The sequence below is a fragment of the Somniosus microcephalus genome, chromosome 4, assembly GCF_052327205.1.
Source record: "Somniosus microcephalus isolate GS21.2 chromosome 4, FLI_Smic_1.0, whole genome shotgun sequence".
NCBI classification, from domain to species: Eukaryota; Metazoa; Chordata; class Chondrichthyes; order Squaliformes; family Somniosidae; genus Somniosus; species Somniosus microcephalus.
Genome location: NC_140990.1, coordinates 201,301,603 through 201,323,055, shown reverse-complemented (window position 1 = coordinate 201,323,055; position 21,453 = coordinate 201,301,603). Strand labels below are relative to the sequence as shown.

General features: G+C 43.5%; 1 protein-coding gene across 1 annotated transcript in view; it reads left to right on the top strand.

The window, feature by feature from the left end:
• Positions 1–21,453, top strand: part of unc80 (unc-80 homolog (C. elegans)) — a 378,796-nt gene that overhangs the window by 75,011 nt on the left and 282,332 nt on the right. Inside the window, exons 16-20 of the mRNA XM_085984208.1 lie at positions 1,800–1,948; positions 3,331–3,494; positions 9,946–10,044; positions 17,099–17,307; positions 19,347–19,453. Coding sequence (XP_085840334.1) covers positions 1,800–1,948; positions 3,331–3,494; positions 9,946–10,044; positions 17,099–17,307; positions 19,347–19,453 — 728 coding nt within the window. The remainder of the gene's footprint in view (positions 1–1,799; positions 1,949–3,330; positions 3,495–9,945; positions 10,045–17,098; positions 17,308–19,346; positions 19,454–21,453) is intronic.

The window sequence follows — 21,453 nt, the reverse complement described above, 5'->3', positions numbered from 1 at the left end:
TGGAATAAACGGCTCATTTTCTGAATGGCAGGCAGTAACAAGTGGGGTACCACAGGGATCTGTCCTGGGCCCCCAGCTGTTCACAATTTACATTAATGACCTGGATCAGGGAGTCGGATGCAGCATTTCCAAATTTGCAGACGACACTAAACTAGGAGGTGGGGTGGGCTCAGAGGAAGAGACCAGGAAGCTCCAGAGCGATTTGGACAGACTGGGCGATTGGGCGGATAAATGGCAGATGCACTATAATGTGGACAAGTGCGAAGTTATCCACCTTGGGTGCAGGAACGGGAGGGCAAATTATTATTTAAATGGCAATAGATTGGGAGAGGGGGAAGTACAGAGAGACCTGGGTGTTCTTGTACACCAGTCACTGAAGGCGAGCATGCAGGTGCAACAGGCGGTCAAGAAGGCAAACGGTATGCTGGCCTTCATAGCAAAAGGGTTAGAATACAGGAACAGGGATACCTTGCTGCAGCTGTACAGGGCACTGGTGAGACCACACCTCGAGTACTGTGTACAGTTTTGGTCGCCTCATCTGAGGAAGGATGTTCTTGCCATGGAGGGGGTGCAGCGGCGATTCACCAGGCTGATACCAGGAATGGCGGGAATGACCTATGAGGAGAGACTATGTAGTTTAGGGATGTACACACTGGAGTTTAGAAGATTGAGAGGGGACCTCATAGAAGTGTATAAAATTCTGACAGGTCTAGACAGACTGGATGCAGAAGGAATGTTTCCCTTGGCGGGTGAGAACAGAACTAGAGGACATAATTTAAGGATAAGGGCTAAACCATTTAGGACAGAGATGAGGGGGAATTTCTTCACTCAGAGAGTGGTGAACCTGTGGAACTCATTGCCACAGAGGGCAGTGTATGCCAGCTCATTAAATATATTTAAGAGGGAATTAGATATATTTCTACGGGCAAAAGGGGTTAAGGGTTACGGAGAGAAGGCGGGGACGGGATACTGAATTAAAGGATCAGCCATGATCTCATTAAATGGCGGAGCAGGCACGAAGGGCCGAATGGCCTACTCCTGCTCCTATCTTCTATGTATCTATGTATCTATGTAAATGCTTTGTGCATTCAGATATAGCGCCTTTAATTTTAAGATATTATTTTCCCTGATGTAACCTTAGTCACTAATGCCCTATTACCTTTGTTAAACTTTCTTTCCCTTCCTGACACACACTGCTTGATTTTGCCCAAATTGCTATTTTTCTCTTCAGAAAGGTGGCACCTCCGACAGTGCAGCACACTCTCTCAGTAATGCACTGAAGTGTCGGCCTATATTTCATGATCAAGTCTCCGGAGTGGGACTTGAACCCACAACCACGTGACTCAGAAGTGCTACCCACTGAGCCACAGCTGACACTTAAGGAAGAGAGGAAATTGGATAGTGTGGGAAGTAAAATTTTTAAAAATTGAGTGGGAATGAGTTAAAATCGTAGAAGTTAATCTTCTGCGGTAAAAACAGTTGTTTCAATTAGCTGCAAGCACAATTCAATAATGGTATTGTAAAAAAATCTACATTTAGGAGTTGGCTATTGAGTCACAACAATTGAAACTTCATAACAAAAAACAGCTATTATTTGGAAATTACCATGTTAATTGATGTGCAGCCAGCACCTCACAATAAGGATAGTAAATGATTTGTAGACCAGTGGGAGTAAGATAGGTTTAAGAGGATTAAGGACAGGTGAAAGAAAATTGTTCATAATTGGTGAAAAAGAGCAGAAGGATGTGAACATGGGCCTTAGTAAGTACAGTATTCATTTGTATTTTCTATACATTTAGACAAGGCTGGATTTGGAAATAATTTTACCACTGGTGACAGTAAATCAGTTGCACGGAGTATGGAAGCAATTATTGTGAGCTGCATGTTCAAGCCTCTGATCACACGATGTGCATCCACTACACATGAATTACACAGTGCTGAGAATCTGGTAAGAATCTCTTTTGGAAGCCAATTTGTTGTGACTGATAATTGTCTTCATGGTATGTCACCTTTATAATAATATTTGCATGGAAATTAAGTTCCAAGAGAAGCTTCTTCTTATAAATTAGATTAACAAGGTCCTTAACCTTTTTACTGGTTTACCGAGAATCAAGAGAAAGTATAGTGAACTGATGTAGGAACTGTTCATTTATAGCATAATCTGTTGTATGGTAAAACTCCTAGAGTATCAAAAGTAAAATTATTTAACCATACCTATTCTGAATCTTAAACTGATTTCAGTTGCATAATCTCCTCGGATAGAAAGGGGGTTATCACTACATGGAAAGCAACAGGTGAAAAGGGTAAAATTTAAGGGGGCTAAATTCGGTTGATTTGCGCCTCCTGTTAGCGCCCTAACGTGGCACAAATCAACTGGTGCCTGGGCGCTGCGCACTAATCATTAGCGCCGTGTGGCGCTGCCATGCGCAGCGCCCCGGCTGTAATACTGGGTGGCGCCCCCCCCACTTACCACCGGACGCTATGTCCACTGGGGTCAGGGAGGCTTACCTGCGGTCGGGGCGGCGCTAGTTAAAGGGGAGGTGGTGGGCGGCCATTTTTGTTGCTGGCCGCCTGCCAGCACCTGCCCCCGTTGCTGTTCCCGGCCCCCGTGAAGCCCCCCCCTTCGCGGGGTGCCGACTGCTCTCCGTGAGCCCAGTACTCCTCTTGAGTACCGGGCTCATTTGCCGGCACTCCCGACCTCTGGTGGCCCAGCTGGGCGCCGGGATGCCCTGCGCCAGGCCCCGCCCCTTTAATAAGGGGAGGAAGGCCTGCAGTTCCGCAGTGCGATATTGGCTCGCAGCGCCCCAAGAGGGACGCGGGGCGCTTCCAGTAGCGCCCCTCCTCACCCTCGGCGCTACCTGGGAAAATCGGCCGCGGGGGCGCTAACCTTTTCAGGGCACTAAAATTAGCGCCCCAATATTTCCCCTAAAAGTTAGCGAATTCCATTTGTGTTTTAGAAAAATAAATTGGGGGTTCAGTCATTTTAGCCAAATGATTAGATTGCAACCTTATGACTTACCTGTGGCATCGATCATTTGTTCTTTGGTTTTATTTATATATTATGTACACAGGAAAAAAATAGTTACAGGATATAATAAGATTTTTTCCAGCAGAATGGAACTTTTAACTATCATGACTGAACATTAACTAAAAACAAGTACGATTAAATCATTTTTGTATCACAAGCCCTTTACAGGGGTTTAGTAATTTTTATTTCAAACAAATATAATCCTAAACCTAAACAAAAATGGGTGACTGCATTCAGTCCATTTTACAATAGTGAATCCTCAGCATATTGATATAGAAAGCGTTTATATACATTTTCTTTAGGGGCTTTATTGCGACATTCGTCAACTTGTTCAATTCGTCAAAGAGGCTCATGGGAATGTTTTTAGAAGGGTGGCACTAAGCGCTCTCCTTGATAGTGCAGACAAGATGACACCTGGTAAGAAACCTGAAGACACTGAAGAAAAGAAAGTGTCAGTCAGCAAAAGGTATGTGACTGTTATGGCTTCAACAGAATTGAAGCTTTTTTATGACTATGTATGTTTGTGACTAATAGTAAAGTTATAATTTGAAATGGGCACTGCATAATGAAGAAGTGCTTAACAATTTTTGTTTTTAAGAGAGAGAAGTGTCAGTTGCGCAGTGCATCATTATTATCACTCTCACTGACTCCACGTGCACAACTAATTTACATTATCCCACTGTGGCCTAGAAATTCGATTGCGAAGAGCCTCTTTTGACGGGCGGAAAATGGGTGCTGCAGGACCCACTGTGGCGTGTGGTGTGCGTGCGCTCATTCTGTGCAGGAAGTGCTCCGCATGCCATATTGGTTAGAGTGCCCTATCATCGCCCAGAGCACCTGCCTGAAATTGGCATTGTGCTCATTGAAATATAGATCCGAAATTTGCTGAAAACCTGCGCAATAATGATGTCGCACCTATGGCATATGCCATTATACTAAGTTCCAGGAAATTGTGGCAAGATTGATCTATATCATTACTTCATAATTTCTGGGGACTTTTGGGCTGTTCTGCCCTATTAAAATCAGAGGCAATTGTGAATTGCTGCATTTAAGCCAGTGTTCACGTCGCTGCCACTTAGACTGAAAAATAATGGCACTGGAGCCCTGGCAGCAGCATGATTTATTTATTTATTCAAGATAGCTGCTTTTTATGCCTCATTATCCATGCGGTACACACAAGATAAATCCGAAGAGAATCCCCAGACCCATTCTCCTAAATCCAATCACAGTTAGCACTTTTGTCTGCAGGAGCATAGAGTTCAGTTTAGGAGCTGATAAGTCATCGATCAAAGCACCCTTATTGAGATGCATAATTTGGCATCGTAATCATTCCCATCATAATAAGCATTAGTGTATCTATACGTTCTGTTACACATGGCCCCGAAATGGGTTTTACCTTAAAGAATTAAACGAACCTCAAAAATCTTTGAGGTAAGTTAGGTAACTAAACTTGAGAAGAAGTAAATATTACAATCTGCCACTAGTAAGCACCTTTACAAACCATAATCTGTAATCTATCGGAATATTAATAAATCAGGACTTTTGGAAACTCGATGCAATCAGAATTATTTACAAGCTATAAAATCGGCTGGATCAATACATTGGCCATTGGCTGCACTGCTTCTAATTCGCTGCTACGCTCACAAAGGCGTATTCAAATCAGTTCACCAGCAAATTTTGACGTAAATTTGTCACTGGAGGATCAGGGAACACAATGGTCTAACTTAGGGTGTTCGTCGCCAATAACGCCGTTGTGGAGAATTATGGACCGTTGAAACACAGGAACAGGAGTAGGCCATTTAGCCCCTCAAGCTTGTTCCATCATTCATTTAGATCATGGTTGATCTGTAGCTTGTGGACACTCCTAGCGGATCAGCTATCACTGCCCCTCTCCGCATCTCCCTCCAGAATGTCCATTCGCTTGTGAACAAGGCCCTTGCCATCCATGAGCTTATTGTGCATGATTGCATCGAGATCATGGCTTTGACGGAAACCAGGCTGAGGGGTGATGACACCTTCCCCCTTACTGAAGCTTCCCTGCCTGGCGACATCTTCCACCACTTGTTCCACCCAAACCGTTGTGGTGGCAGTGTAGCCCTTATCCCTTAGTCTGACCCCCACTCCTCTGGCACCTTCTTTGAGCATCTCACCTTGTTCCACCCCCTCGCCTCATTTAAAATCTTTGTTCTCTACTGCCCATCCAAGCACCAAGCCGAGATATCTTCACTGCATTTCTCCCTCAGCCTCTGCACCGAGCGACTTCTCATTCTCGATGATTTCAACTTCCGTGTCAACTCCTCTGAGTTCACTGCCCCGCTATCCTCCCTAAATCTCTCCCTCCATATTAACTCCCCTACCCATATTCCCGCCCACCCTCTCGACCTCGACATCTCACGTGTCCTCGCCATTCCCATCGTGTCAGTCACAGATAAAGCTATCTCTGATTACTTCCTTGTATCGCTCTGCACCCACGTCCCCCTTCCCCCTCCCAACCCCACTTCCTTCTGTGTCCACCCGGGAAAAACTCTTCCCCAAGTCACTTATAACTGCACTTTCAAATGCCCAACTGTCTAGTCTTCATCTCCACTTCCTTAAGTCCAAGGGTCGTAGACTTGAACGTCTATGGTAGATAACTGGTTTAACCATTCATGTGCCTGCTCTGGCTGGACCATATAAAACACTACCAGGTCCTGCTCTCCTCTGCCGAAATTGCTCACTACTCCAGGATCATCCTGGAATACAAAGATAATCCCAGCTTCTCTTCTCCACTACAAACCATCTTCTTCAACCCCTCTCCCCTGCCTCCTCCACCCTTACTTTCAACAAGTGCGAGGAGCTATGGACTTCTCTGTCAGTAAAACTGAGACCATCCGTTCAGCTGCCTTTGCCGCATCCCTCCCTTCCGCTAGCCCACCAGGCCAAACTTTCCCTGCCCTAGCCCTGAACTTGCATCTTTCTCTTCATCTCCACTCATGCCTTCTACGAGTGCATCTTGTCCATGAGACCCACCTCCTGCTCACTCTACCCTATTCCCACCAAACTGCTGACTACCTATGTTCCTTTCCTGGCTCCCATTAGCTGATATTGTTAATGGTTCCCTCTCCTCAGGTACTGTCCCCCTCCCCATCAAATCTGCTGTCATCACCCCTCTCAAAAAATCCAGCCTTGACCCCTCTGTCCTTGCAAACAACTGCCCCATCTCCAAACTCCCTTTCCTCTCCAAAATCCTTGAACATGTTGACGCCTCCCAAATCCGTGCCCATCTTTCCTGTAACTCCATGTTTAAATTCCTCCAATCGGATTTCCACCCATGCCACTGTACTGAAACGACCCTTATCAAAGTCACAGATGACATCCTATGTGACTGACCGTGGTAAACTATTCCTTTTCCTCCTTCTCGACATGTCTGCAGCCTTTGGCACGGTTGACCACACTATCCTCCTCCAACCCCTCTCCTCCATCGTCCAGCTGGGTGGGTCTACCCTTTCCTGGTTCCATTTTTATCTATTCGGTCACAGCCAGAGAATCACCTGCAGTGGTGTCTCTTCCTGCTCCCACACCGTTACCTCTGGAGTCTACCAAGGATCTATCCTTGGCCCCCTCCTAGTTCTCATCTAGATGCTGCCTCTCTGATACATCATCTGCAAACACAAAGTCAGGTTCCACATGTACGCTGACGACACCCATCTCTACCTCACCACCAGCTCTGTTGACCCCTCCACTGTCTTTGATTTGCACACTGCATATGCGACATCTAGTAGTGGATGAGCAGAAATTTCCTCCAGTCAAATATTGAGAAGACCGAAGCCATTGTCTTCGGTCCCTGCAACAAACCCCATCCCCTTGCCACTGACTGCATTCCTCTCCCTGGCAACTGGTCTGAGGCTGAACCAAACTGCTCGCAACCTTAGTGTCTTATTTGACACTGAGATGAGCTTCCGACCACATATCCGATTACATATCTGCTCCATCACCATGACCACTTACTTCCACCACTGTAACATTGCCCGACTCTGCCCCTGCCTCAGCTCATCATCTGCTGAAACCCTCATCCATGCCTTCGTTACCTCTAAACTTGACTATTCCAATGCTCTCCTGGCCAGCCTCCATCCTACATAAACTTGAGTTCATCCAAACTCTGTTGCCCGTATCCTAACTCGAACCAAGTCCTGTTCACCCATCACCCATGTGCTCGCTGACCTACATTGACTCCCAGTCCAGCAATACCTCAATTTTAAAAATCTCATCTTGTTTTCAAATCCCTCCATGGCCTCGCCCCTCCCCATCCCATCTCTGTAGCCTCCACCAGCTCTGCAAGCCTTCGAGATCTCTGCGCTCTCCACTTCTGGCCTCTCTTGCATCCCTGATTTAAATCACTCCACTGTTGGCGGCCACGCCTTCAGCTGCCTGGGCCCTAAGCTCTGGAACTCCCTCCCTAAACCTCCCCACCTCTCCTCCTTAAAACCTACCTTTTTGTCCAAGCTTTCGGTCATCTGTCCTAATATCTCCTTATGTGGCTTGGTGTCAAATTTGTATCTAATAATCGCTCTTGTGCAGTGCATTGGGATATTTTACTATGTTAAAGGTGCTATATAAATACACGTCGTTGTTGTCATTTGTCCTTTTACCAGCTGTTGTTTCATATCCCTTGATTTCTTTACCTAATAAACATCTATCAGTCTCAGTCATGAAAATTTCAATTGACCCAACCTCCAGAGCCTTTTAGGGGAAGCGAGCTCCAGATTCCGCTACACTTTGTGTGAAAAATTGCTTCTTGATTTTAAGAACATAAGAAATAGGAGCAGGAGTAGGCGTTCAGCTCTTTGAGCCTGTTCCACCATTCATTGGCCTATATTTTTCGACCCCATGGGTGCGTACGAGGTGGGTACGTGCCATAGGGGCCGCGCAGGTTCCGGGTTTAGGCATGCGGAGTGCATGCGCTGAAACCCAGAACTTGCGATCTGTCAAGAATTCTCTTGACAGATCCAACACATGCCCAAGAAAAGTGCCTCTGCGGGTGGAGAGTAGCGCTATTTGCTCAACTGCCACCCGCTGAAAGGCCATAGAATTCTTACGGCTGGTAAAAGCAGGCGTATGGCCTACTTTTACCAGCATAAGAGTTTAAAAAAATAGAAAAATAAGATTTTATCACTCGCTTATAAATTAGAAACCTTGTCCAATTAAGTTAGTTTATATTAAACCCCATTAAAACATTTTCAAAAAATTAAATTTTTGTTTAACATATTAATGAAATGCCATTTTAATTAATTTTATATCTGTAATGGTTTTTCTTTATTGATTTCAGTGTGTTTGTGCATTTTTGTAGTCATCCCCGTACTTTTGACAGCTCCGTGCATACGAACCGTATGTGTCCCTGGGATACGTAGGCCTCTGCACATTTCCAAGAGGAGAGGCCCAGGATCAGAAGCCTCCGTATCTCTGGGACCAGCAGGTAGGTTCGTAGATTTTTTGCTGATCGGAGGCACCCTCCCGCAGGAATCCTCCGATTGGAAATTCAGGGCCAGTAAGATTATGGCTAATCTTCTACCTGAACTTCACCTATCCCCATATCTAGCGATCTTTGTCTTGAATATACTCAACAACTGAGCATCCACAGCCCTTTGGGGTAGAGTTTTCCAAAGGTTCACAATCTTTTGAGTGAAGAAATTTCTCTTCATCTCAGTCCTAAATGACCCGTTTATTCCTGCTCTCTGTTTTCTGTCCGTTAACCAATCCTCACTCCATGCTAATATATTACCCCCAATCCCATGAGCCCTAATTTTGTGTAAAAAACTCTCGTGTGGCACCTTATCAAATGCTTTTTGAAAATCCACATCCACTACTCCATGTGGCTTGGCTTATGCAAATTAGGGGTCTAACCGCTGTTTCAGGATCCTTTGTGAAATTCGAGGAGACTGATCGCAGGTGCACAGCAGCCAAACCAGTGGTCACTAAAGGGACTGTTGGAGGCTGCCATCCAAAAGGTAAGTTTCAAGCTTTTGTTACTTACCTTAGTGTGGAGCCATGAGGAGCAGGAGCACACCCCACGGTTTCATGTTACAATGGCAGGCCGCTGCCGGTCACAGCTCGTCCCCATCTCAATTATGCCCCCTGCCCCCCTCCCGGGACTCTCTTGAGGCTCTCAGCAGGCTGAATTCGCTCCTCCTCTGTGACCAGTGAGCTATCTCAGGTCACGGAGGCACCCGTAGCTTGCCAGTAGTATCCTAACGAGTTTGCCGAGGTCCTGCCTTCAGCCTCATTAGGCGCGTGCAGTGTGCACTACAGCAGAATTGCATCCTGATTCAGGGTGATCTATTCCTGTGCTTCTAGAAAAACATGGATAAAAGGGTTATGGTTCCCTTCAATGATTAAAAAAGTTGACGTAAGAAAACTACTAAACACTTGGTTTGATTATAAAACAAGGCTTTAATCAACTGTTTCACAACCATGAGTTCTAGTTACATCACTAGTTCCTGGTTACAAAAACGTCCTGAGCAAGCTGGGCCCACGCCCGAGTATTTATACTTTCCTTGGACGGCGCCACCAGCTGGCCGCTCAGTGTTATCTCATGAGTCATTTCTACATGAATGGTAAGATTCATGATAAAAGTCAACAAATATTTTTATGAATATGTTTTCTTCAATGTTAACGGTACTCCACCTAGACTTTCCTTCCCCTTTAATAATCGATAGTCAGTTAAATCCACCTTTCAAAATCTGACAGCTTGTTAATCAGTTAGCTGAAGTTTCAGATAGATTATATTTCACAACCTGCATTTTGATTATAGATAGAACATTAAAAAAATTATACCTTATAAAAATGATTTGACAAAATTTAGTCTATATAAATAGAAAATTGAATGGTTGGAAACTTGGTTTTGTATTTTTGTATAGTAATTTGAATTTGGCTGATTGCAGAGCTGAAGGAGGATCAACCACCGATAAAGCACAGGCCTCAGCGGCGCCGGACGAATGCCGTAGTCTTGTCTCCAGTCGTCCTCCTCAGACCCCAGAACAGTGAGTGACAGGAAATTGTTTAAAATGTTCTTTCATTATCCTTCACATACCAAAGCAGTATACCAAAGGTGTATCACGGGGAGAATGTCCCTTTAAGATATTTCTAATGTTATATTACTTGCTCCAGTCCAATGCTGTATACAGGAAACTTCACGATATCCAGCACCGACGGGACCGAGCTGCTGCCGATCTATCAAAACTTCCGGATAGACCAGCGCTAATGTTGAAGGATACGGACTCCGTATCTGACAACAAACACTGTTGCTTAGCAACAGCTTGTAAACACTCAGCCCGTACCTTGGAAGCGTCTCTGAAGCTGTTGCTAAGCTACAGAGACGCTTTCCAGAGCCTAACTGTTTATAAAAAAATTAAAAAAATGCTGGGAGAAGAAAAAAAACCTAACCAAAACGGCTGTTGATTTCTGCCGTTAGATCGAGGTTTCCGGACATACAACTTCCGGATAAGCCAAAGTTCCCTGTATAAGTCTTTTCATTTGAATGAACATTCCATTCTTTTTTTCCTGTTATCTGCAGGAGCTCAGATTTATACAAGAACAGTACTGCACTATGTCTGAAATAAAGTCTTGCTTTATTTGTATTTTTACATTTAACTCAATCAAGTTAATTATTATTTTGATATTTGAGCTGATTGGCCACTAATTTACTCATTTTTGGTTTAACATTGTTATAATAACTGGTTAAATTTGGCTATTATTGCTATTGGATAAGGTTTGTCAGCACTCTGTGTCTGAGAGGGACTTTAAAATCTGTAGACCAGCTAGGAGCCATGCCTGGTAACTCTAGTAGTAGCTTACATGGCCTAATGCAGGTTGAATCAAATTATGTGCGATAGAATAGAAAGCCTCAGGAAGGAAAACCAATGGAACATATCTATCTATCTCATTAGCCATATCTTTATGCTCGTACCTAATCTACCTGGATAAATCTGTCAAAGGACCAATGTTTTTATTTGCTGATTTCTATCATAACTAAAAATAACTTTGCTATTACTACTACAGTTCTACCACTATCCCTCTTTCTTATGCTGGCCTTCGTTATCCTCAACTGTGTTTTATACTTGTCCCTACAATTTTGACAATTGTATCTATTATATTTAATATTATAATTAGCAAAATACTTCTTTTTAGATTAATTCCTCTATAAAACCTCCCTGTTTAGCCTATTAGGGTTGCCTTGCTTTGAATCCTCCTTAATATCTTAGGCATATATAAAACATAGAAACATAAAAACATAGAAGATAGGAGCAGGAGTAGGCCATTCGGCCCCTTGAGCCTGCTCCGCCATTCAATGAGATCATGGCTGATCATCCAAATTCAGTACCCTGTTCCTGCCTTCTCTCCATATCCCTTGATCCCTTTAGCCTTAAGAAATATATCTAAATCTTTCTTGAATATATTTAATGAATTGGCCTCTACTGCCTTCTTTGGTAGAGAATTCCACAGGTTCACCACTCTCTGGGTGAAGAAATTCCTCCTCATCTCTGTCCTAAATGGCTTACCCCTTATCCTTAGACTGTGACCCCTGGTTCTGGACTCCCCGACCATTGGGAACATCCTTCCTGTGTCTAGTCCTGTTAGAATTTTATAAGTTTCAATGAGATCCCCTCTCATTCTTCTAAACTCCAGCGAGTACAAGCCCAATCGACCCAATCTCTCCTCATACGTCATTCCTGCCATCCCAGGTATCAGCCTGGTGAATCTTCGCTGCACTCCTTCCATGGCAAGAACATCCTTCCTCAAATAAGGCGACCACAACTGCAGCAAGACATCCTTGTTCCTGTACTCAAACCCTCTCGCTACGAAGACCAACATACCATTTGCCTTCTTAACCGCCTGCTGCACCTGCATGCTTACCTTCAGTGACTGGTGCACAAGGACGCCCCGGTCTCGTTGCACTTCCCCTTCTCCCAATCTATTGCCATTCAGATAATAATCTGCCGCCTTGTTTTTGACACCAAAGTGGATAACCTCGCATTTATCCACATTATATTGCATCTGCCATGCTTCTGCCCAATCACCCAACCTGTCCAAATCATACTGGAGTTTCTCGGCATCCTCCTCACAGCACACACGCCCACCCAGCTTTGTGTCGTCTGCAAACTTGGACATCCTTGACCATCAGCATAAACAAACTCCATTTTCCTCCGTATTGCAGTTTTTCTCACATTATAATATACCCCAATGTACTTTCCCCAAACTTTCCCTCGCACATGAAAATCAGGTACTAATCTTCTTCTTAGGCAGTCCCTCGGAACCGAGGATGACTTGCTTCCACTTTAAAAATGAGTTCGCAGGTGACTGATGAGTCCAATTCGGGACCTACAGTCTCTGTCACAGGTGGGGCAGATGGTGGTTGAAGGGGTGGGTGGGTGGGGTGCTTGGGTTGACGTGCGCTCCTTGCGCTGCCTGCTGAAATCCAACAATGTAGTAATCACTATTTCCTAGATGTTCGGCCCCACATGGAGACCAAATATCATTTTAAATTCCTAGGTTGTATTGAATCAAATAAATTGCCCTCACTAGTACTCTCCCTAACCAGATTAATAAGGAAGCATCAGAAATAATTCATTTTTTGCCTCTGAACTTGGTTGTGCAGTATCAGACGGATAGTTAAATCCTGCATGAGAACACCACCCTGTTCATCTGCTTTTAAAATTTGATCATAGTTCTCAGTCTTGTTCCACTTGTTGCTGTGGAAGCCTGTAACAAAGGCCAAGGATCAAGTTTGGATCAACCCTATGGGCTGGATTTTCTCAATGGAGACGTGCTGGAGTCGGGACTTTTAGTTTCCAGGTTTCGGTCCCGCCCCCACCGACGTCTGACCAACCCGCGGGCTTACCGGGCTTTGAGAAGCTGTCAAACACTGACAATCTCTGTTTTAAGGTGAGTCCTTGCACACAGGCTCACCAAGACACCTCTCCTCAGCAGAAAGCAGAGGGCTGCTGCATGTGAGAATGCAGCAGCCATTCTGTCATCTCTGCCGTTGAGATGAGGCACCTCTGGATCCTCAAAGGTTGAAGCCTGTAGAAAGAAGCAAAGGTAAGGAAACTTTTTCCATCACTTTACACTCGCCTCTCATACTTACCTGTCCACACTTGCACCCATTACTCACCTCTACAGCTGACATTTCGACCTCTCTCAGCCCCGCAGACCCACTGCTCACCTCGCTGACCCTGGCGAGGTTCGCAGCCATTGAGAAGCCCGCAATTGCAGGCGTAAAATGGGGAAAAGCCTCAAAACTGCCTGTTAACAGGCAGTTAATTGGCTCTAATCCCCTTCCCGCCTTGAGGAGACGGGTCCCTGCGCGACTCGGGGACCCGCCTCCTGGGAAGATGCCATGGAGGTGGGGTGGGAGTGGGTTCGGTACCCACGCCCAGCTTTTGCCATTTTCCCGGCAGACCCGCCTCCCCAGGGCTGGGAAAATTCCCCCCCTATGATTCAGCTGCACCCAAACTGTTTCAATTCCATTCTGTTGACCAGTACCTTCCCTCTCTATTGCAATTATGTTCTCTTTCACAAATAAAGCTATACCTCTTCCTATTTTGCACCAACCTATCTCTTCGGAATTCCTTGTACCCTATCATCTGCACTTCAGACCCATTACTATGACCCAACCAAGTTTCAGAGAATATTTAAATTCTCCATGGAAACATATGCCCGCATTCCAACATCTTATTCATAGTATTACTAGCATAAACAAAATAATTTCAAAGAATAACAAAAGAAAAGCATAAATGCCTCTAACATTTAAAAAAAAGTCCTGAGGTGCCTCACAGTTAGGTGTGTAGAAAAATGGTGCCGAGTCATGGGTCTAAAGCTCAACACTTGGTCGAATCATTGGAGCAGCAAATGTTGGGCCAAGACCCTGCATTGCTATGTCTAGCGACCTTGTGCATCATGCAGCACAGCAGTACAATACAGTAGACTCTTCATGGGGCATATTGTAGAGAGCCCCCCCCCCCCCCCCCCCCAATCTGTCGAGATACCTGAACCTCTGCTTCAGCATCCCTATGGTGTGCTCAATAATGATCCTGGTGGTCCCTGGCTTTGATTATACTTGTATTGCTCAGTCTGGTGGGGTTGCGGAGGGGTGACATGAGCCACGTGTATAGGGGATATTTCTTGTCCCCCAGCAGCTACCCTGCCACGTTCTAGAAAGGTTTAACATTGGAATGGTAGACTATCACCAGATAAATGCATTGTGACAGCTGCCTGGGTGCCTTGCACAAACCTGCATGATCCTGTTTCTGTGACCAGATACTACCTAGACATTAATGGAGTGGTATCCGTTTATATTCACAAATGCTGCTGGCTAGTGTTCTGGTGCCCTGATGGCAACATGTGTGCAGTCCATGACACCATGGATGCGAGGGAAGCCAGCTACTGCTCCAAATCCCTGAGTGCTATCGTGCTGATTGAGAACTGTTTGTCCCTGGTGAACAGGGTGTTGGTGACCTGCTTAATGCCGCTGTATACTGCAGACTGGGAGATGCAGGTGATGTCCCCTGTAGTAGACCGGAAGGAGCCAGTGGCAAAGAAGCCAAGGGCTGTGGCAACTTTGACTGCAACTGGCAAAGCATGACTGCCTGGTCCAACAGGCAGCATGTCCTGTTGTAGGAGGCTGAAGAGGTCTGTGACAGCCTGCCTGGAGAAGTACAGCCTCCTGATGCACTGTTCTTCAGATAGATCCAAGAAAGTGATTCTTTGCCTGCACACTGGTGCTGGGTATGGCCTTCTACGAGCAGCCCCCTTACGTGCTGTCTTCTAATACATTCTGCTGTTGGTTGCTGAGGCTGCTGCTGCTGCTCCTTTTCTTTCAACTGTTCCCCCATCCAAATACAACTAGCAATAATAGCACCCATTATAAGCTGATAAAACTTATTGAGGGTAATGGGGAAGGATGGAGAGTGAGAAAGAAGTGATCCGGAAGCTGGAACTCTTCTGGCAATCCAAATAGCACAAAGATCATGTGATGCAGTTCTTGCAGGTGACTGCCTTTTTAAAACTGCTTCATTGGTTCTGAGAGATCAATCCTACGAGGTTTTACAGACAGGTGGGATTTCTGCAATTTCGAGTTAAAATGGCGTTGGGGTCCTAATTACATCATGGGATCCCAAATTATATGTATTCATGACGACCCCGCCTGCCTGGGCCAACTCCGAAAACTGCATGGTTAAAATGGTGACAGACGGGAACGCAGCGCTACGTACTCTACTATTTTAATCTCCTGCTGGCCCTGTTCCCATTGTGTGGGCAAGGTTAAAATTGGGCCTTAAAGGCTCGGCATTACAGTAATCACTATTACTGTACAAACACTTAACATGCTGATATTCAATTTTTCTTGCTGTTCACACCATTGTGGAAGTACCATCACCACCAGGATTGCAGCGGTTCAAGGAAAAGGCCAACCACCACCTTCTCTCTGGGCAACTAGGAATGAGCAATAAATGTGGCCATGCCAACGTTTCCCACATCCCAAGAACAAAATAAAATGTATTTATTTTGTCCAGTAACATTGCTCACAATTTCCAGGCTTGTATTTCAACCTCTAATTGTACCTGAGTTTGAAATATCCCAAGACAGTTTTCTGTGCCTTAAGAGGTGGACCAGAGGTTCCATTGCATGGCTATTGATGGTCTTTATCTAACTGTTTGATCCTCAGAAAGTAGACAATTTTCATGTCTCCTGAGGGACTTGAACTCTTAGTAAAATGAGCTAGCAACAGTGTATTTTGCAGTTACCACTCAGAGAGTCTTTTGTGGGTGGATAGAGGGGCTCAAAGGACTTTAAACCTAATAACTGATTAGTTCATTACATTTTCAAAATGTTTCCTTTGGAAGCATCTGTAAGAATTCCTTGGCCCAAAATTTGCGATCAGAGGTTTCCCACGGGAGGATGCCTCTGACCTGTAAAAAAAAAATCGACGAACTTACCTGGTGGCCCGGGAGGTATGAAGACTAGCGATCCTCTCCGGGTATGCGCGGGCAGAGGCCCACATATCCCAGGGGCGTATGTGGTTCCCAAGCGCCCCTGGGATCACGTGGGCCGGCCCAACCAATAAAAGAGAATCCCCATTCATACTTATGGGAGTTCCGTACATATGGAAACCCCATAAGTATGAATGGGGATCACTTAAAAAAATACTTGAACACATGAAATAAAAAAAAATTATATTTCAAATGAATTAAAATGCCATTTAAATATTTTAAACAATTTTTTGAAATGTTTAAATAAGTTCTAGCGGGGCTAAAAATAAACTTACCTTATTGGACAGGGTTCTTTAATGTATAAATGAGTGATAAAATGTTATTTTTCTATTTTTTAAAACTCTTATGCTGGTAAAAGCAGGCCTTACGCAAATAGTGCAACTCTCCACCCACAGAGGCCCTTCTCCCATTGATGTGGAGGATCTGTCAAGAAGACAGAGCGCAAGTTCCGGGTTTTAGCGCATGTGCTTCGCATGCCTAAACCCAGAACTTGCGCAGCCCCTATGGGTGCGTACACACCTCGTACGCACTCATAGGGGTCGCAAAATACGGCCCCTTATGTTTCCACCAAAGTGCTGTTTTAATTTATCAGTAAATTAGTATTTTTAGTTTGGTAACTCATTCCTTAATGCAGGTCAGCATCCAGACCTAAGGATCAATCCACCCTTTAGCAGACTGTTGGTTTGAAATTCTTTGGTTTGTGGAGGATACAAATGGAAGATACGTTACCTGTCTTTGTAGGGTTTTACTACTGTTAGAATAATGTTATCTTGAAACACTCACCCCCTATCATCTCCTACACCACATTAGGATAATCATACTTATGTTTTTATATATTGAAAGTAAATATCTAATGCAAGTGTCATTCAAAGTTCAGATGTCATAAATTCAAGTGTATTTTATGACTGAGCTTTTTATATGCAATGCAACCGTGGAAAAATAAAAGCTGCTAGAATTTGAATGTACTGTTCTCTTGCATGATCTTAAAATGTAATGGGTTTAATAGCGTTTTTGTTAACAGGATATTGTCTCTTTTAAATTAACACAGTGAAGAACAAATTCCAGGAGCTTTTTTGGGTCGAAAAGACTTTTGGCGCAAAATGTTTAAATCACAAAGTGCTGCAAGTGACACAAGCAGCCAATCTGAGCAAGACACTTCTGAATGCACAACAGCTCATTCTGGAACCACCACAGACAGACGCTCACGGTCACGATCCAGAAGAATCTCCCTGAGGAAGAAACTCAAACTTCCCATTGGTAAATTCTCTGTTACTCCATGCAAAATAATGTTCAGTGTTGTTACAAATATATAATAGGTAGGACATGTTTGTTGTAATTATATAAACCTATATATGTATATAAAGCATACATAATAAGTATTGATTTGGAAGAGAATCCATGGTATTAAAATTCAGCTAGAAAACGCAGATTTCTATTGAAGGATAAGTTTCAAATAAAACAATCCCCCATCTTATGTGTTTTAGATCCTGTTGTGCATTTAACCGTATTTCAAATATTTGGATTAAGCCACATGTTTGTTTGTTTGTATGTTTGTTTTGTTATGCAGAACTCAATTGTCATAAACTAGACCTGATGGGAAGCAATGGGCGGTTCAGTTTATCATGGTAGTGAGGACAATCTCATAATCCGCAAGTAAAAATCACACTACTTATTCTTACAAGTGAGGATAAACTCTGTATCCCACAGTTCATCTTAGTGCATTCAACTTGTACCAAAGGTGAAAGGGAATATCCATAACCTGATGGTAGTATTAAAATTAAACTTGCCTTTAATTATCTGTAAGCACTTGCAAGCTGGTCAATGGCAGTTAAGCTTCTTTACAATTTCACTGTTGTTTCTCCGTGGTCAGAATGGTTTCAGGACACTATAAAGAAAATTATTTTTTCACTGGATATGTATTATCAAGACTGGAATTAGTTACAAGTGCTGGCTGTTATTTTTTAATGACACTGTTCCTCAGCTATTGAGAAGTGAAGTTCATAAATGGTATAGCTGATAGAGTAAAATGGATAAAAAGTGACTGATATTTTGGTAGCAGAACATACTGGTAAAAATAGAAATGCAGGAATGCACAGCATTTCATTCCGTATCTGGAAAGAAATCCAGGATTGCTTCTCGGGAGTGACCCTCCATCAAGGCTTGGATCTGCATCATTTCCTGCTTTTATTTTGCATTTTCAGCGCTAATAACTATTTTTCTTTTTATATTTAGCGTGGATAATATGCTACTTGGCTCGCCTGGTCCTGATGCACATTATAGGGCATTGACGCTTGAGACCTGCTCAATACCCCATTTATAGAAATATCTGCAATGCCCAATGCCAGTACACCTCCTGTGAGCTCGTATCATTATGCCCATTGATTTTATTTGAATTAAGGGCCCCCCCCATAGTATAGTGAAAGCACCTCAGCAGTGCTCCAGACACTCAGTGCCCATTTGCAACAGGTTTAAATAATTAAAATTTTATCTCCTGATGGTGCCCTCCATCTAATAGGGCCACCCTCATTGATTAATCTCTATACGCTTAGCCTCCAAAGACTAATCTTTCAAAGGGACTGTTCTGCCCAAGCCATTTTGCTATATAAAAATGGCTGCACTTTATGGGCAGTTGGATGATAGCTTCTGCTGCTCGACATTCCAGACCCCGACCCAGTGGCACACCTAGCCATTGTGTGCTATGTGCCAGGAGCTATAAATTGTTTTTTAATGAATTGACCTTGCATTATTGTGTAAGATCAGCTAAGTGAGGTGTAAGTTCATGTAGTTTCTAAGGAGCAGCAGTTATGGCATTGTTGCACGGGTTCCACATTATCCACCCATAATGTGGTATTTGTGCATGTATGTATATATACACAGTGAAACCTTGTTTAAATCTCAGTTTCAGGTTTCATTCAAACTTAAATCCTTTTTTTGTTGAGACTTGGCAAGTTGCCAGGCAGGTGGTGAAAACTTTTCATCTCTGGGTGAAAGAAAAGCTGCCACGAGTAGACCAAACATTGTCGACATGCGCCTCTGCTTAGGACAGTTATAGAGCAGCATTGACCGCTTCTGTTGAGAAATCTGTGTGAAAATTGTTCAGCCGTCCCACCTAAAAGATTGGCAGTGGGTGACATCAATGGGGATTTAATGGGGAAAAATTAAAGAAGAATAACTCTTGAAGTATACTTGTATAGCATTATAATATCTCAAATTGATTGGAACTGTAAAACAAAATACGTCTCAAAGACCATAGAGAGTATAGAAATGACCATTGTGTATCATGTTTGTCATTATAGGAAACTGGCTGAAGCGCTCTTCACTGTCGGGGTTAACAGATGGTGTTGAAGACCTCCTGGACATAAGCTCTGTGGACAGACTTTCGTTTATACGGCAGAGTTCTAAGGTGCAATGAGTGAATTTGTACTCTTAATGGAATCAGCACTGTTTTAATTGACTTTTTATTTATAATGCATGCCAGGTGGATAAAGAGCATACATTTATATAGCACCTTATCACATTCTGTGGACATCCCAAAATGCTCTACAATCAATTGATTACTTTTGATGTGCAGTTACCAGTGTTATGTAGGAAAGCATATATTGGTAATTCATATCAGTTGATATCTTAAGCATTTGCCTATGGTCGCTCAGAAGTTAACTTTATGCTGCAGTAACTTAACATAAAAATATTCAGCAGAACTGCAAATGGCTTTGCTTTCTTGTAGGTATCCAAATTGGCCCATGGCCCAGGAATGCATATATGTTAAAGACATTTTTCAATTTATTGATATTACAATAATCCTGAGTAGATTTTTTAAAAGAATTACCTTCGAATGTGTGCTGCCAGCTTAAGATTCATTGAAATTCTGTTTAAGTGCGGTAGTGTTATATCATCAGAAGAACAGTTTTATCATAATGGACTGCAATTGCTTCTGCCAATTAGGAACCTTTTAATCTTGCTGTGATTTGCAAGTTTACTCAACTTTGAATAGTGATAGTGGGAGTTATGGTATAACCAGCATTTAGCAGTCCAACATTATAGAGGGTGTTTCAAACTATCAGGCTACATTTACTTGTGTTATTTTCTAAACTGGTTATAGATGTAGTCATTCTAGAATTTTGTGACTGAGCACTCAGCAGCTATGACTAACTAAAGCAGTAATAGGTAACTAAAGTGGGCATTAGTGTGAGGTTTGGCACTTAAATGATCTCACTTATGTAAAATAAAATCAAGTGTTACACTTGTGATACCACTTAACCATACTGTACATAGAGTATAATTGCCCTAGTTATTTATGACATTTCTCACATATTTGCCTTGTAACCGTAGAAGGCTGTTCAAATAAAACTACCGGCATTAATTTAAACTTTCATTTCTTTCACATTGAATGTAAATCAAGAAAGCTTGAGTGAAACTGGCCCCATGGCTCAGTAGGTAAATGTGTTGTATTGCGAGGCATACTGACCAGGAAGACGCCGTGTTTGATCCATGGCCTGTGTTAAGTCAGCCACTTTCAACCAGCCAGCAGTGGCTATACTACATTTGACCTCAAAGTCCCTGGGCTATGGAGAGGAACAAATTGTCCAGGATTCCTGCTCTTGGATATCTGCTGACATCCATTAGAAGTGCATTGTGGATGCTAGATGTGGATAGTTGAAATAACTGGTTGGATTCACAGATGAAAACTTCCACTTGACCAAAGCAGTGGAATGTCACTACCCTGCTGGGACAGTATTGCAGTGTGAGCTGCTGAATCAGGAGAGCAGGGTGCAAGATACTACTTCTGGTCCAACTTCACTTTAAAGGGCAGCTGCAAACCTTTAAATAATTGCATCAGCACATTCAAATGTTGGCCATGTGTGTGTTAGCTCCCAGGCCCCACCCACATTATTGATGGGCATGGTGTGGAGATGCCGGTGTTGGACTGGGGTGGACAAATGTAAGAAGTCACACGACACCAGGTTATAGTCCAACAGTTTTATTTGAAATCACAAGCTTTCGGAGCGCTGCTCCTTCGTCAGGTGAAGTGGAGAGATGCATAAAGACACAGCTTATATAGTCAGAGAATAATGCCAGATGATTACAGGTAATCTTTCTAACTGCCATTTATCACACCTCGGCAGAGAGATAATCACAGCAATCAAAGGTGTGAATGGTGTCCAAACAGGTCAGTCAGGTAAACATTACATCGAAGAACAATGAGGTGTGGTCACAAGGGGTCAAATGTTGCAGATGCTGGGGTCTGTATGAAAAACAAAAAACAGACAAAAAAACATTTTTTTTGCTGGAAATCACAGCAGGTCCGGCCGCATCTGTGTAGAGAGAACAAGCCAACGACGACTCGAGTCTGGATGACCCTACGTCAGGTGGGGTTACATGTAGCGTGACATGAACCCAAGATCC